Raw genomic sequence first — 16,583 nt, forward strand, 5'->3', positions numbered from 1 at the left:
GTCTAATAATTGTGGTGGAGTAAAAGTACAATATTTGTCTCTGAGATGTAGTGGAGTAGAAGTAAAAGTACTGATTTTTTTTTAAACTCCAGTGAAGTAAAAGTACCTGAGTAAATGTACCTAGTTACTTTACACCACTGCTTTAGGGCAGGGGTCTTCAACGTTTTTCAGCCCAAAGACCCCTTAGCTGAGAAGCAGGGACCCTACATACGTTAAATGTGTTTCCAGATATTTATCGACTTAAACCCTCAATACTTTGTAAACTTCACCTTTAGCTCGTTACTTGGTCTGCTCTTTTTCCCTGTACACCAAAGTTTGACCAAACCTCTTCACCGACAATAGCCGATCTGCTATTTTCGGCTAATGTTCCCCCCAGAATAGGACTAATGTCAAATATAAATATGTTGTCCGCTTGCTGTCCGTATGCTGTCCGCTGCTATAAAAAAAATGAGGACACAATGAGGGCTGACTCACTTGCCAGAAAGCTGCGCAACAACAGTTGTTATGATTTCTGGCAAGAGGTCAAAGTCATAAACAGCTGTAAAACCCCCTTACCGTCTTCCATTGAAGGAGTGTGTGGGTCAGGCAACATTGCAGAACTGTGGCAACAACACTATCATGAGTTGTTCAACTGTGTCAAAAGTGATGCATTTGTGGTTGAAAAGGTTGACTCCACTGATAACGTGACAGTTAGATCAGAGGAAGTCTACAACACTATAATGACTAGAGAAAATAACAAAGCTTGTGGCCCGGATCACATCTCAGCTGAACACTTAAAATATGCCAGTCTTAAGCTTTGCTCCTCTTCTTGCCTAATTGTCTAATGTCTAATACTGGTTTCCTTAATCATGGTGACTTACAGTACCAGTTTCCATGTTATCTGTGCTACTTGTGCCAGTCATCAAGGACAGGTAGCACTTTAAAGTACTTATGGTTGCTTGTGAGGGTACCAAGATGGAACAGCGCCAGCCAGCTGTTTGTTAACTTGGGGGTACCTACAAGCTACCTGTCAAGCCCTTTTAAAGAAATGTAATGTACAAATTAATTTGTCGGCTAGAAAAGTCTGACAATCATAAAAGGTGCATTTATATAGTGCTTTTATCCAAAGCGCTTTACATCCCAGCAAGCACAATGACGTCATGATGACGTTATGATGACGCCCGGTCATCACCCCGGTGACGTTCAGGACTAGGCCAGATCACAGCCCATATGGGGATGATCTTTACGTCATTTACAGGACGTCATCACCGGGACATCATATGGACATTTGGACAGCAATTTTGGGTGATGAGAAATGTGTTTAGATGACGTCCTGGAAGTGACGTTTTTGTGGTCAGGATTAATTTTGGTTGAAATCAGGTGATATTCTGGGCCAGATCTGACTTGTCTTGGTTTGACTTGATCTAGCCCCAATCGAGACGTCACTGATTGGTCCGGGTCCTGACTGTGCTTGCTGGGATAGATTGTGCATTACATTCACACACCGATGGTGGAGGAAACCAGGCAAGGCACCAACCTGCTCATCGGGAGCAATTTGGGGTTGAGCGTCTTGCCCAAGGACACTTCGACACGACAGTAACTCCTCTGGGGGAGCCCGGGATCGAACTGGAAACCTCACGGTTACCATCCGGCCACTCTACCGGCCAGTCTACCCCTGAGCCACTGGCCCAATCATGTTATTACAATTTTAATTAACCCTGTGAAGAGTTCCACTCGGTTCTCTTCCATGATTAGGAGACATTGGCGCAACAGCCTCTACAGACTGTGAGCATATGTGTGGCTAGCTGTAGTTGGACTGATTTTATGTTTTTCATTTGTTTTTGTTTAGCTTATTTATCGTTGTGTATTTTGTCCTTGATGATATGGACCTTGAGTCTGAAATAAAGATTGATTGATGTGAGGGTTCAAGTGGTTAATGTAAAAATAACAAAATAAAGTCCCTATCACACAATGAGTGATAAAAAAGTGAAGAAATTAAAAAAGTACTCAAATGTTTTACTTAAGTAAAAGTATCTATACTGCAATGTAGAAGTACTCTGTTACAAGTAAAAGTCTGGAATAAAAAAATTGCTTGAAAGCATTCATATCAAAATGTACTTAAAGTACCAAAAGTTAAAGTACAACAATGCGACGCGTGTGAGCTTGTAGATCGGCTATTTTCAAATAGGGCTAAAGTGATTAATATATGTTTTATAATGTAATAATAAAGTAACTAGTAACTGATGTTTTCAAATAACTGTAGTGGAATAAAAGTACAATATTTGCCTCTGAGATGTAGTGGAGTAGAAGTAAAAGTATATAAAATTGGAAATACTCCAGTAAAGTAAGAGTACCTAAAAATGTACTTTGACTGCTAAAATGTAGCTGACACTGGCAGGCGGACGGACGGACGGACGGACGGAAGGACGGACGGACGGACGGACGGACAGATAGATAGATATGTGTGAATTATAAAGGTCTTAAAGAATGAAGATATATTATATAAGACAGGGTGCTGTGAGTGGAATGGAGCTGTTGACCTCTAATCTGATGGCCTCTTATAGGCCGGTACCGATAAGTGATGTTGATTAAGAGGGGAAACCGTTGGCCAGGTTACACAAAATGATGGAAAATACTTCTGATTAAATTGTGTTTAATAAAGCTCAAGTATCCCTCACCATGCATCCTCATCATTAATCAGGCGTATGTCTCCTGGATGTTAAATGATTGATTCAAACATTTAAAACAGTTGTTGAAGCAATTTGGGCTTAAAAGAAGGATTTGTTGCTGTCCGGCAGAAACCAGCTAACTCAATTTTACACCCTTTACGTCTGTGTGTTGGTTAAAACATTATTGAACCAATGGAAAGTATTAAAAAGTGCTCCAAAATTATATGTATTAGTCCATGGGCCCCCATCTCAAAATATTTAGTTCCAGGGACCCCCAGAAGCAAAGATATGAGTTATGATTTTTTTAAGATTAACAAACATTTTCATGATTTATTTTTTAGCTTGTGGATCTGCTATTTTTGAATAGCCAAAGAAATCTAAAGTGACACAGGTGCGTTCCCGGACTTAATGAGTTGAGCAAAATGAGATATCACGACTGACAAATTGGGTATGGCCAATTCCTATTATGCAATTTGTGAAACAGTGTGAAAGGAGCCCCCCCCCCCTCAACAATTAACACAAAATGTCAAATGATGATGTTTTAGTGATATTGTTCCTGCTGTTACTATAGTGAAGAAATCACAGACTCAGTTTAACCTTTGCTTTTATGAAATATCCGAGACCGGAATCCAAATGACTGAAATCAGTAGTGGTGACTGAGAACTTTAACCCATGCATCTACTAAAGGATGTGTATCACTGGTTTATTTACAAATTGGCCTGAAAAAAAAACCTCTATCAGAAGGTCACAAGCAGAGCTAGTTTTATATCCCTTTGAAAGGAGGTGCTACTGCTGTTTTGTCTCCGGGACACAGCGGAGAAAAGTTGAGCACGAAAAATTCTATCGCTCATGAGCCATGACAGTGATATCACTGACCAATCCTTGGTATACCAGGGGGGTCCCCAGCAAATGTTTTTAACTCATTCCAAATGTTTTTAATATAGCGTCACAAATTCTCACAATAATTTTAACCACTTTAACCACATTTTATACTTCTAAAAAATAGCAGACGTACAAGCTCAAAGCGCGTCTTTTTGTGCCGTGCTATGAGTTTTGATCTGCAATTTTGTTTTAATCGTGAAAATTTAAATTTTTGAATTTTTAAAGCAAACGATTTTTACTCAAATCTTCGCTTCTGGAGGTCCCTGGCAAACATATTTTTGAGATGGGGGGGGGGGTCCGCAGCCAAATACATAATCATTTTGAGGGTCTTTGGCATGAAAAGGTTTATGATCCACTCCAGACCATAGACCCCGCCCACTCCTCTGGTAATCAGGCTATGATGTAGTGAAAGATTGGGAACCCTATGCCCTAGGAGGCCTATCTAAATTAACCCTTTAAGACCTGAGGCAGATTTTTAAAAAAAATTCTAAATCCTAACGCTTTAAAAAATATGTATATATTCAAAGATTTGCACACATTTTCACGATTTTACAAAAATAGCAGATCTACAAGCTCGTAGCCGCGCTACGAGCTTGTAGATCTGCTATTTTTGAATAGCCAAAGAAATCTTAAAATGACACAGATGCGTCCCCGGTCTTAATGGGTTAATAGTGGCCTTTTATCTGGACAAGGCTGCTAATGGATCGGCACAATACACGGCCAAATGGTTGTAAATGTCAAGCAGAATGGAAGCACACAGTGCGTGATAGTCCAGACACCATCGTGACATTTTAGTTCATGATTAATTGTCACGCAAATAATTGCTATAAATGATTAAACTGTGTTTTTGGCATTGAACATAATTTGGAACATATCTAGGCACTCGGGTGGCGCAGTGGTAACGTGCCCTGCCCACCGCCACGGAGGTTGTGGGTTCGAATCCACAGTCGTGCATTGTCGAGCGTCTATATACGAATACAATTTGGCAGTGGTGTAAAAAGTACTGAAATGTTTTACTTAAGTAAAAGTATCAATAATGCAATGTAGACGTACTCTGTTACAAGTAAAAGTCCGGAATTCAAAATGTACTTGAGTAAAAGTACAAAAGTATTGGTATCAAAATGTACTTAAAGTACCAAAAGTAAAAGTAATAAAATGTTTGAAAATAGCAGATCTACAAGCTCACAACGCGTCGCACAAGCTCACAACGCGTCGCGATGCGACACGTTGTGAGCTTGTAGATGGGCTATTTTCAAATAGCTTATAGGTATAAAATAGGGCTAAAATGGTAATGAATGTTTTATAATGTAATAATTTATATCTGCAAAGTAACTAACTAAAGTTTTCAAATAATTGTAGTGGAGTAAAAGTACAATATTTGCCTCTGAGAAGTAAAAGTACTGAAAATTGGAAATACTCCAGTAAAGTAAAAGTACCTCAAAGTTGTACTTTATTACAGTACTTGAGTGAATGTACTTAGTTACTTCACACCACTGCAATTTGGCTCATGTTCTGGGAAGGGAAGCCTGGGCGGGGAGGGTGATAATTGTCACCGGCAATCCAACCAATATGTCCATATATGGTGATCTCTGATGTCATCAGTGCATACCAATATATGGGCATGGTTATGTCTGAGTCATTTTCCACCTCTGCTTATTAGAGATCATTGTACATGTGATGCAGACTACTTGGTAATATTCCTGTCACAACAGACAGACAGACAGACAGACAGACAGACAGACAGACAGACAGACAGACAGACAGACAGACAGACAGACAGACAGACAGACAGACAGACAGTCAGTACTGGTGAAGTCAAACTTGAATGCGGCTTTTTATTTACGTAGCCGTTCAGTTACCACAGGCTGAATGTGTCAACCTCACAGCTATTCAGGAAATGTGCAACTTCCCTGTTCAACTGAAAACACACACAGTCATATGTGTGTGTGTGTGTGTTACTTCACAAAGACAACCCTATCCACAGTTGTGTAGTTTTTTTTTTGGTAAGACTTTATATCAAGGTTGGGTCTATAATGCATAATAACCACATTTATCATGCATTATAATGAACTTGCAAGGCATTATAACACTTGTTAACTGTTTCTAATTATGCATAACAACTTACAACAAATACACTTCATAACTTAAAGGGGTAGTTCACCCCCCAAATAACTTTTTTTCTATTGATTACTCACCCCATGGAGCCTTGAATTCATGGATATTTTTTTGTTTTTGTCGCATTCCTTCCTTTATTATTTGATTATAATAAATTTAGCCCCATTGATTCCGGTAGGAGACACAAATGCATTTGTGTCTCCTACCGGAATCAATGGGGACACATTTATTATAATCAAATTATTGGCTTAGGAATGTGACAAAAACAAAAAAATATCTATGAATTCAAGGCTCCAGATGGTCAGTAATCAATAGAAAAAAAGTTATTTTGGGGGTGAACTACCCCTTTAACTAAGTTAAGGTAGTTATAATGTGCTGTTCCACTGAGCTTATAATGCATTATGACCAGCACTTATAATACGTTATAAACCTTGATATAAGTTGTCATATGTTAATAAGCATTTATAATGAGTGTTACAATGCCTTATAAGCACATTATAATGCATTAAAAATGCAATTATAATGCATTATAGACCCGACCTTTAAGTAAAGTGTTACAGTTCTTTGCTATTTTTGAAAATTTCAAAATGTTTGGGAGAATCTTTGAAAGTGTTGGCCTATAATGACATGGGGTTATAAGGACCAGGTTGAAAGTGGTTGAAAGACCTAGTGCAGTGGTTCCCAAAGTTGGGGTCGGGACCCCCAGGGGGGTCCCCAAATTATTTTGGGGGGTCCCCAGAAGATTAGCGAGGTGTTGTGAGCTTGTAGATCGGCTATTTTCACAATGTTTATCTGTGGAACCGAGTCAAACTAAATGTAATGCCTACAATTCCATGTTGCTTGTCAGGGTGTGGGGTCCCCAGTTCAAATATGATTATTTTGGGGGTTCGCGGCCTGAAAAGTTTGGGAACCCTTGGCCTAGTGCACCGGTAGGTTGCACAAGACTGAGCTAGAGAACTTTATTCTGGCCTATTGACTCCAGGTAAAACATTATACATCGTTGCTGTCGGGTGAAAACCAAAACCGTTATTTTTGTATGAATATTATAAAATAAAAAACAATCTACAAGCATGTGACACATTGTGAGCTTGTAGATCAGCTATTTTCACTACCTTCGTGCGACACTCTTGTTTGATGAAGTAGGAAATTAATTTACAAAAAAAACATAAAAAGTTGAAATATGGAGTTACGAGGTAACATTTCATGTTAAACCTCTACTCTAGTGATTCCTAACCTCTTCCTAAAAGATGATTTTGATCATTTTGGGAGAAAAAACAAATATAATTATTTAATGTTTGAGATGACAGGATTTAAGGGCAATGATTAAAGCATGTTGCACAAAATCATAATGACTCATTTTTCCAGACCATTTGTAAAGAAATGATTGTCTTGTCTATCTTCATACTGTAGGTTGACCTCACAACAAAAATACTGATGATATCACATGTGAGAAAATGTTTCATAATGAAAACGGTATGAGTCATTTATCAAAACAAGCGTTGTGCCTCTCACCGTGTTACACCACATGTTTTTACCCATAAGATTACGTGACCTACCATCACTGCACTTTGTATGTTTTTCGTATTAAGTTTTAATTTCTAAATTTTGGCTCTTAGTTTAGCCTAGTTGGGTCTATTAATTGTTTTGTTGCCTATGCTGTTTTTATACCTTGCTTTTAATTGTAGCACTCTGAGATTCGTAAGAATGTAAAGTGCGTTATAAATAAAATGTATTATTATTACTACATACTGCAGTGATGGTAGGTCACAGAATCTGATGGGTAACCCCTTAGCATTAGATTAGAAACATGTTTCGGTTCCATAAAACGGGTCAAATGTTTAGATAACAAAAATACTTTCATTATTTTAAGAATTAACTAAATAGTATTTACTATTACTAGTACAAACTGTATATTAGTAGTAACTGAGATAGAGCCAATGCTGAAACTACTGGTGTGTATACTTAATGTCATGAAATGTAATAAATAGGAACCTCTCATGTATGTTGATTCCATGTCAACACAATGGAAATAAGTAACAGTAAAAGCTTGTTGTACGCTTCATAGGAAACCTAGTGGACCCTGGAATTATCAACATTTTATAGGTTCCTTGCTCGTGTGGTGCAGTGGTAAAAGTGGTATAGAGCGTCTATACGAACACAATTGGCCCGTGTTCGGGGGAGGGAAGCCAGCCGGGCGGGGAGGTTGATAAGTCACTGCAGGTGTTGGGCGGGAGGAGTAGGACGAAGGCCCTACGTCCTCCCGGTGAGGGCTCCTCACTGACAGGTGAGGATACGACAGCGGTGACGACACAGAAATGTGTGTGGGGAGGAATCAACTGGCATAACAACTAAATTGGGGAGAAAATGGGGTACAAAGCGCGAAACAAAACCTGATACCGGGCAATTTGGACTCGGTTCTTACTTGGAAACCAATTTCAATAATTAGGGTATCGTGTAGCTTTATGTAGCTTTATTTGTATATAGCAAAAAGCAGAATATCAAAAGTTAGAAGATATATTAAACACACAGTCATGTCAGGTGTTTTTGGGCAGACTGTCCTGGCTCTCGCACAGTGCTTTTGTGCTTCTATTAATACACAGCGTCTCAAGGGTTCTGGTGACAAGCTAGGAGCTGAAGCTCCGTTTGTTCTACTTACACATGCTAGCTTATGCTGCTTCTTCTCATCACTATGGATATTATACACTCTACACCTGCTGTCCTCGTTTTGGGGCGTGTAAGAAATGTTCAAAAAGTGTCAAGAATAGTGAAAATAGTCGGTCCGCGCTTGTGGACCGGCTGTTTTCGCCATTTGTCATATGACTATGCAGTGGTGGAAAGTAGCTAAGTATATTTATTCAAGTATTGTACTTAAGTACACTTTTAAGGTGTTTTTACTTTGCTGGAGCATTTCCAATATTCAGTACTTTTACTTCTACTCCACTACATTTCAGGCAAATATTGTACTTTTACTCCACTACAATTATTTGAAAACTTTAGTTACTAGTTACTTTGCAGATATAAATTATTATATTATAAAACAAGTATCAAACAAGTACAAGTATCAATATTGCAATGTAGAAGTACTCTGAAAATCCGGAAATTCTAAATTTACTTGAGTAAAAGTACAAAAGTATTGGTATCAAAATGTAAATGTAAATGTAAAGTAAAAGTACTCGCGATGCGACACGTTGTGAGCTTGTAGATCGGCTATTTTCAAATAGCCTAGGTATAAAATAGGGTTCAAGTGGTTGATGTATGTTTTATAATGTAATAATTTATATCTGCAAAGTAACTAGAAACTAAAGTTTCCAAATAATTGTAGTGGAGTAAAAGTACAATATTTGCCTCTGAGATGTAGTGGAGTAGAAGTAAAAGTATTGAAAATTGGGAAATACTCCAGTAAAGTAAAAAATACCTAAAAATTGTACTTAATTGTACAGTAATTGAGTAAATGTACTTAGTTACTTTACACCACTGCGTATTAGTAAAACTTGAGTTATCACTGTAAGCTATATTGACAGACCACCATACTAAATGTATAATGAAGTGCATATTTTTCATATTTTGATGATACAGGACAATGTCATGCCAGTTGAATAAACTTTAGATTCTGTTCCATCATCTAATTGAAAAAGTCATAGCAAAATGTGTCACTTAAGGTGCTGTAAGTGATTGGTTAAGATTATTTTTTTAAAGTTAAAGTTCTCCCTGACTCTCCACCTCTTTAGTAAACAGAAAATACATTTTCAGGTGGGTCACCAATCAGAAGAGAGAACCCATTTATCAGCTTCAGTTTTATAGTGATCCCGTTTCGGTTTTGTCTACTCCTTTTTTGTTTCATCACTTCCAATTTCAATTGTTTATCCTGTTGTGTGAGTTCTCTCTCCTGATTGAAATGATATTGGTATGAGTAATGTGACTGCACCTCGTTGAGACTTCGGTGTCCTTACTGGTCTACCTTAAGTCAGTCCACCTTAAGGCCAGGTTAGCTCATTGCATTAGCTTGTTAACCGAAAGCTTGTTAAGCTTGTTAACCGAAATCCGTGCACGCTCGCGAAGCGTGTTAGTTTTTTTTGTTAGTTTCTTTTTGGTTTTTGGTTACTTTATTCCGGTTACAGGGTTAGGGTTAGGGTTAGGTTATTTAATTCTTATTTTTGCCTGATTTTACTGATTTATTATCAAAAAAATTACTAAATAATGCTGCGCACATATATTATACAGTATATAATTTGCACAATTCCCAGAATTTCCCAGCATAACATTTGGGAAGGCTTAGCCTACCCTAGCCTTCATTACCCGCCGCCTATGGCTGTGTGTGACTGTGTGGACACGGCTCCTAAATGAAAGTCCTCCACTCCTTTATAACTTTGTAGCTGTGAGCCAGGCAGTGTTGATTTCGTCGACTAGAACTATGACGAAAAATGTTTGTCGACTACCTTTTTTCACTGACGAAAAATACACAAAAACTAAATAAAAACTAAGCTTATGATAACTAAAACTATGACTAAATATATTGATAATTTCTTCAACAAATAAACTAGACTAAAATGTTAGTGAGTGATCTGGTGGAGAAGAGATCAAGTAGAACTAATAGTCAAGTCATTTTTATGTGTGGTTGCTCTCGAGTGTTGCACTCTGAAAATAGCAGATCTACAAGCTCACAACGCGTCGCGCTGCAACGCGTTGTGAGCTTGTAGACCGGCTATTTTCAGCATGCAACCAAGTGTAAAATCAGCCATCAGGACGCCATCAAGGCACCGCCAAAATACATTTTAGTCGACTAAATCAACTGTAGATTTAGTCGACTATAATCTTATGATATTTAGTCAACTAAAACTAGACTAACAGTAAAATATTTCATTTTACTAAAACATGACTAAAACTAAATGGAATTTGATTCAAAAGACTATGACTAAAACTGAATCAAAATCTGTATTCAAAATCAACACTAGAGCCAGGTCTGCCTGCCATTGTCACAGCGGCTACTGAGCCCAATCCCATAGCCTACGGGCACACCGTAAACATAACAACACAGCCCATGACCGTGAGCGTGACAACAGATCCCATAGGCCGAACTGGCAATCTCCGGTGTTGACACAAAAGCGCTAATAAACAGCTTACATTTTGGGAAAGTTGAAAAACGGGCGTCGTCATTTTGTGCACATGCTAATGGTCAATGTTTGTGTGCAAGTTGAGATGAATTGGTCAACCCACTGAAGAGTGACTGACTGACGGACAGAGGTTTGGTTAATTATATGTAGGATATTGTTCAGACTGATGCTAGGTTCTTGGTTTACCTGTGATCCTAATTTACTGAGGAACTACACGTTTCTCTGCATTTGATGCATGTGTTTACATTGCCTACTGCAAGTCACTCTGAATTAAGAGCGTCTGCTAAATTACTATCACAATATAGAGCTATTTAACTTATTTTAATCTAATAATAATAATCATCATCATCATCATCATCATCATCATCATCATCATCATTATCCCCTAAAAACACTTACAACACCTTTATAAAGGTTTATGATGCTTAATGATGTCTTACCTTTTGGGTCCCTTGCAGTATGTAAATGTGAAGGTGGAGTCAGCGTATCTGAAATCTGGAATAAAACAGTACAACAGTTAGGGCTGGGTGATATCACTTCAAAATAAGAGTAGAACAGTTAGAGCTGGGCAATATCACTTCAAAATAAAAGAGTAGAACAGTTAAGGCTGGGTGATATGACTTCAAAATAGAACAGTTAGAGCAGGGCCATATGATTTCAAAATAAAAGAGTAGAACAGTTAGAGCAGGGCCATATGACTTCAAAATAAAACAGTAGAACAGTTAGGGCTGGGCGATGTGACTTAAAAATTATAATGCATTCTAATATGTGATTATGATGCAATATAGACCCGACCTTTAAAAGGATCCCTGGCTAATAAGCCAAATATAGCTTAATACATTATAATTGCCCTATATAACTATTTTTTTTAATGAAAAACACCAGACATATTTTATTTCTTTTAAAAATAATTTGTCTTTCACTCAATAGGGACTGCTCCCGTCGCAAGTTGATGATGTCATTTGTCCATGTGTGGTTCAGCCCTAGCCTGGTAAAGCCCCTCCCTCCGGAAATCTCATTTGCATTTGATTTCAGGAAGGAGTCTGGCATGAGGGCTTATTTGGCATTTTTTCGCCGTCCACCAAGTGGACGAGCCTATCAGCGTCCTTAGCCTGGTAAAGCCCCTCTTCGCTCATCATCAGTGTGATTGACAGCGAAAGTTGGCCAATCAGGTGGCGAGTTCGAGTGAACCCGAATGGATCCGAGTGCAGCCGACCAAAATGGAACGGCAGCCATTGTTTTTGGTTTCGGTTTTAAAACTTGAAAACGCTCTCAAACTTAACTTTTTGAGGCCTGGAATTTACTTTTAAGATATCGTTCGGATATAATTTAGTTGTTTAACTTCATATACAGTATGTGATCAATTAATCATGACAGAGCCTATTTAAAAAATATATAATCAGAGAACCGGCAGGGGCGGGCAGTGACACCCATGTATCCGAATAAGGCAACCTATTTTCGGCATGGCCCTTTCAAAAGTCGTGTTTCGTCACATTGGTCTGGTGGTGGTAAAAACGGAGTGCTGATTGGCTGAAGGGGAACAACTGCTGATTGGCTGAAGGGGTTGTCAGTCAACGGTATTACTCCCGCCCAACTCCAGCCCACAGACAAAGACACACACAGGTTCTCATGCCAGACTCCTTCCTGAAATCAAATGGAAATGAGATTTCCGGAGGGAGGGGCTTTACCAGGCTAGTCCAGCCCTATGGAATGTATGGAATGCATGTGCTAATAAAAAACAACTTAATACTTCCTACGGTTAACAAAAACATCTACTGATGCACAAACTTGGACACATGATCAGTGTTGTTTCCTGGAGTCTTTGTGTGTTTCGGGTTTTGCAACAGACACCCTCCTCTAGGCGACCCTACCGAGGCTGATCAGACCCCTGCCTGTGTCCAAGTGGCATGCTACTGCCCCCACAGTCTCTTGGGGGCTTAGGGTGGCTGGTGAGATGTTAGCAGCAGGTGTGTAAGGTTAATAATATATTAATACATTCCATAGGGCTAGACCACACATGGACAAATGACATCAACTTGCGACAGAAGTTGTCCCTATTGAGTAAAAGATTAACTATTGCTAAAATAAATTAAATATGTGTTTTTCATTTCAAACTTTTGTTATATAGGGTAATTATAATGTATTAAGGCATATTTGGCTTATTAGCCAGGGATCCTTTTAAAGGTCGGGTGTTTTTAGTTATAGAGGGCAATTATAATGCATTAAGAATCTGCTAGAATCTGTCAGCACCACTGCCTTAAACATGTAGTGTTGTTGTTAGTAGGAACAAGCACAGATACACCCAGGAGGAAGTGGACTAAGAAAGGGGAGGAGCCAAACCAAGTTCCTGTTTCTACACAAAAAAAGGAGAAAAACCCGAATGGGTTCCCATATTGCCGTTGATATAGATTGTAAATCGTAGAGCAGCAGAGGTGAAATAAAGTTTGTATCTGGTACAACACACAGGGCCAGGGACACAGGAAGTCTCTTCAACGAGTCTAGTTTCCATGACAACATCAAAAGGGCTTATGTAAAGGAGACAAAGTGCTAAACACATTATGTCAATAATGTCATGTAGGCAAGTGGTTCTCACACATTCTCATGTCAAGGACCCACAAATGAACTGAATATGTATTCGCCTTGCCCCATCTGCAAACATGTTGCGTCAGGGACCACCCATAATAGATTTATGTTATTGAAATGTGACTAAACTATTTGGAATCTTTCCAATGTATTTCAACGTTGTTGTTTTTTTTTAAACAGATCTACAAGCTCACAACACCACGGGGCATTGTGAGCTTGAAGGTTGGCTTTAGCCGATGTGTATCGGTTGAAAGTGGTTCAACTCATTTTGCAGGGGATCCCCCTCAAGGACCCCACTTTACGAACCACTGACGTAGGCTAGCATGTATTATTGTTATGATTATTGTTAGTATTAATTTATTCATGTGTTTACTTATGTTTTTCTTTATTTGAGGGGGGCAGTAGCCACTTGAACCCAGCGGGGTGGGGGGGAGGGGAGGGGGGCATTGGCTGCAGATCTACAAGCTCACAGCACATCGCAACTTGTAGATCGGTCATTTTCAGGCGAGTGGTTATGGTCATGTGGAGGATATCGGCTGCATACTGTATATAGGCCTATATTATCAATGTATGTCCCTTTTCTTTTTTTCCTTCAGCCAGCCACACACACACACACACACACACACACACCACAAGAATTCAACATGTCTCTCTCAGCCAATGAACCCCATGACCCTCAAAATGATGATGTAGCCTATGTGTATGTGATCATGAGCTTATAATGTGGGCTTTATCATAAGTGATAACATGTAGGCTGTCAGGATATTCACCAAACCGTCTATGATCAGCATAATGTCATGTCTATTTGAAGGTATAGGCACATCACATCCATCCAGCTGTTATAGGGCGGTGTGTGGGTGGGAGGATGGATGGATGTATATACATCAGTGGCTCTCAAAGTAGAGTCCGGGGACCCCCAGGGGGTCCTTGAGGCTGTTGCAACGAGGTCCCCAGCAAAATATGTGAATAATAATAATAATATAGCATCAAAATGCAGTAATACACACTTTAACCCTAGATCGAGGTGTTTGGGAAAAAAAGGGGAGAAAAAAAATAAATGTGGAATGTTTTTTTGAACAACATTTTAACAACACAGAAGCTTGTATGGGGGGGGGGGGCGAGGGGGGGGGCCTCCAGCTGGCACTACATATTTTCCAGATGGGTGTCATCTTGGCCAAATACATACTAGTCTATTACTGTGGGTCCAACGTTTTAAGGTTTTCTAAGTATTGTAACTGCATTTTGTCCTGTTGTTTGTAATTGTAATGTTGATATGTTGTCAATAAAAATGAAAAATAAATGGGGGGAAAAATGCATTAAAAAAATATTAATTAAAAATGAAATGCTGGGGGTCCTTTGACATGAAAAAGAACCAAACGGCATACTATATAGCCTCGGATCAAAGACTACCATAGAAGTATTCGATCGAGTCAGACTCGATCGAATACATCTATGGTAGTCTTTGATCCGAGGCTAACAGTATATTCATAATATTACATATAACGTGCATTGTAGTAAACCCAACCACCTCACCGGAGAAAAGGCAGTAGTCCTTCTCTGCCTTGCACCTCTGAACCACGGTGTCCACGTCTGTCTGTATCCTCTCTTGTCGAGAACACATCCCCATCAATGTGATATGATGATAATATTCTGTCTATGTCGGTGCGATCCTTACAGAAAACCATGTAGAATTATGAGGAATCAAAGTGTTTATTCCCACAATAACGGTCCACAGCGATCAGATCAGCTGGAATGGAGATCTGTGTGTGTGGCTGGCTTCTGTGTTATTTTGCGGTGTGTGTGTGTGTGTGTGTGTGTGTGTGTGTGTGTGTGTAAGTCGCTGTCTCAGGTGCTGTTTTCAAGAAGCGATCATCATCATCATCATCTTCATCATCGTTGTCGTCATGTGTCAGGCACTGTCACGCAATTCCTATGGATCGTGACAGGATCACCTCGATGTGTGCTTCATGTGAGAGATCATAATAATAATCCAGCTATAGCAATGGCGCTGATGAGGAGATACACACACCCCACACACACACACTCATACTCATGCTCACACATACACACACACACACGCACACACTCACACAGACAGACAGACGCGTCCTGTATGGCTGCTGTGGCCTTAAAGTGAAACCAGGAAGCCAGAGAGCTCGCTCTCTCTCTCTCTCTGTGTGTGTGTGTGTGTGTGTGTGTGTGTGTGTGTGTGTGTGTGTGTGTGTGTGTGTGTGTGTGTGTGTGTGTGTGTGTGTGTGTGTGTGTGTGTGTGTGTGTGTGTGTGTGTGTGTGTGTGTGTGTGTGTGTGTGTGTGTGTGTGTGTGTGTGTGTGCGCGCACACGTGTGTGTGCGTGCAGTGGTGGAAAGTAACTAAGTACATTTACTTAAGTATTGTACTTGAGTACAATTTTGAGGTATTTTTTACTTTACTGGAGTATTTCCAATTTTCAGTACTTTTACTTCTACTCCACTACATCTCAGAGGCAAATATTGTACTTTTACTCCATTACAATTGTTTGAAAACTTTAGTTACTAGTTACTTTGTAGATTTTGATTATTATTACAAAACATATCTTACCCACTTCAGCCCTATATACATTTCGGCCATTTGAAAATAGCCGATCTACAAGCTCACAATGCAACACGATGCGACTCATTGTGAGCTTGTAGATTTTTATACATTTGAAAACTTGTGAAATGGGACATTCTGCACAATGAGTACTTTCTACTTTTTGAACTTTAATTACATTTTGATACCAATACTTTTGTACTTTTACTCAAGTACATTTTGAATTCCGAACTTTTACTTGCAACAGAGTATTTCTACATTGCAGTATTGATACTTTTACTTAAGTAAAACAATGTAGTACTTTTTCCACCACTGTGTGTGTGTGTGTGTGTGTGTGTGTGTGTGTGTGTGTGTGTGTCTCTCACTGGTGGAGAAAAAAAGGAACAAAGTATACTTTCACTTAAACTTTACATAGACGTAATAAAATAAAAATGTTCAGTTTTTATTTATTTATTTTTATACCTTTGTGCGGTATAAAAAGTGATAAAAATGACAGTAATTACAAAATAGAAAAAGGAGTGGTTGCCTACACGTCAGTTCACACAGCATTAAAGGAGCACTAATTTTCACCCTTATCCATATCAGTCTCAGAAGAGGGCTGTGGACAGTTCAGAAACCTGCCTAACAATGTCATCATTGATGGGGATTACAAGTTCATAGACACTGCAGCCTTTC

General features: G+C 39.1%; 1 protein-coding gene across 2 annotated transcripts in view; it reads right to left on the minus strand.

The window, feature by feature from the left end:
* Positions 1-15,408, minus strand: part of parp8 (poly (ADP-ribose) polymerase family, member 8) — a 107,523-nt gene extending 92,115 nt beyond the window's left edge. For both annotated transcript variants that reach the window (XR_013933367.1, XM_080432068.1), the window contains exons 1-2: positions 14,873-15,408; positions 11,197-11,251 (exon numbers count right to left, since the gene is read on the minus strand). Coding sequence is in view for 1 of the 2 variants with exons in the window: in XM_080432068.1 (XP_080288194.1) it covers positions 11,197-11,251; positions 14,873-14,966 (149 nt within the window). In the remaining variant the exon portion in view is untranslated. The remainder of the gene's footprint in view (positions 1-11,196; positions 11,252-14,872) is intronic.
* Between the last annotated feature and the right edge of the window lie 1,175 nt (positions 15,409-16,583).

The sequence above is a fragment of the Gymnoscopelus braueri genome (genome assembly GCF_963280865.1).
Source record: "Gymnoscopelus braueri genome assembly, chromosome: 7".
Lineage (NCBI taxonomy): Eukaryota > Metazoa > Chordata > Actinopteri > Myctophiformes > Myctophidae > Gymnoscopelus > Gymnoscopelus braueri.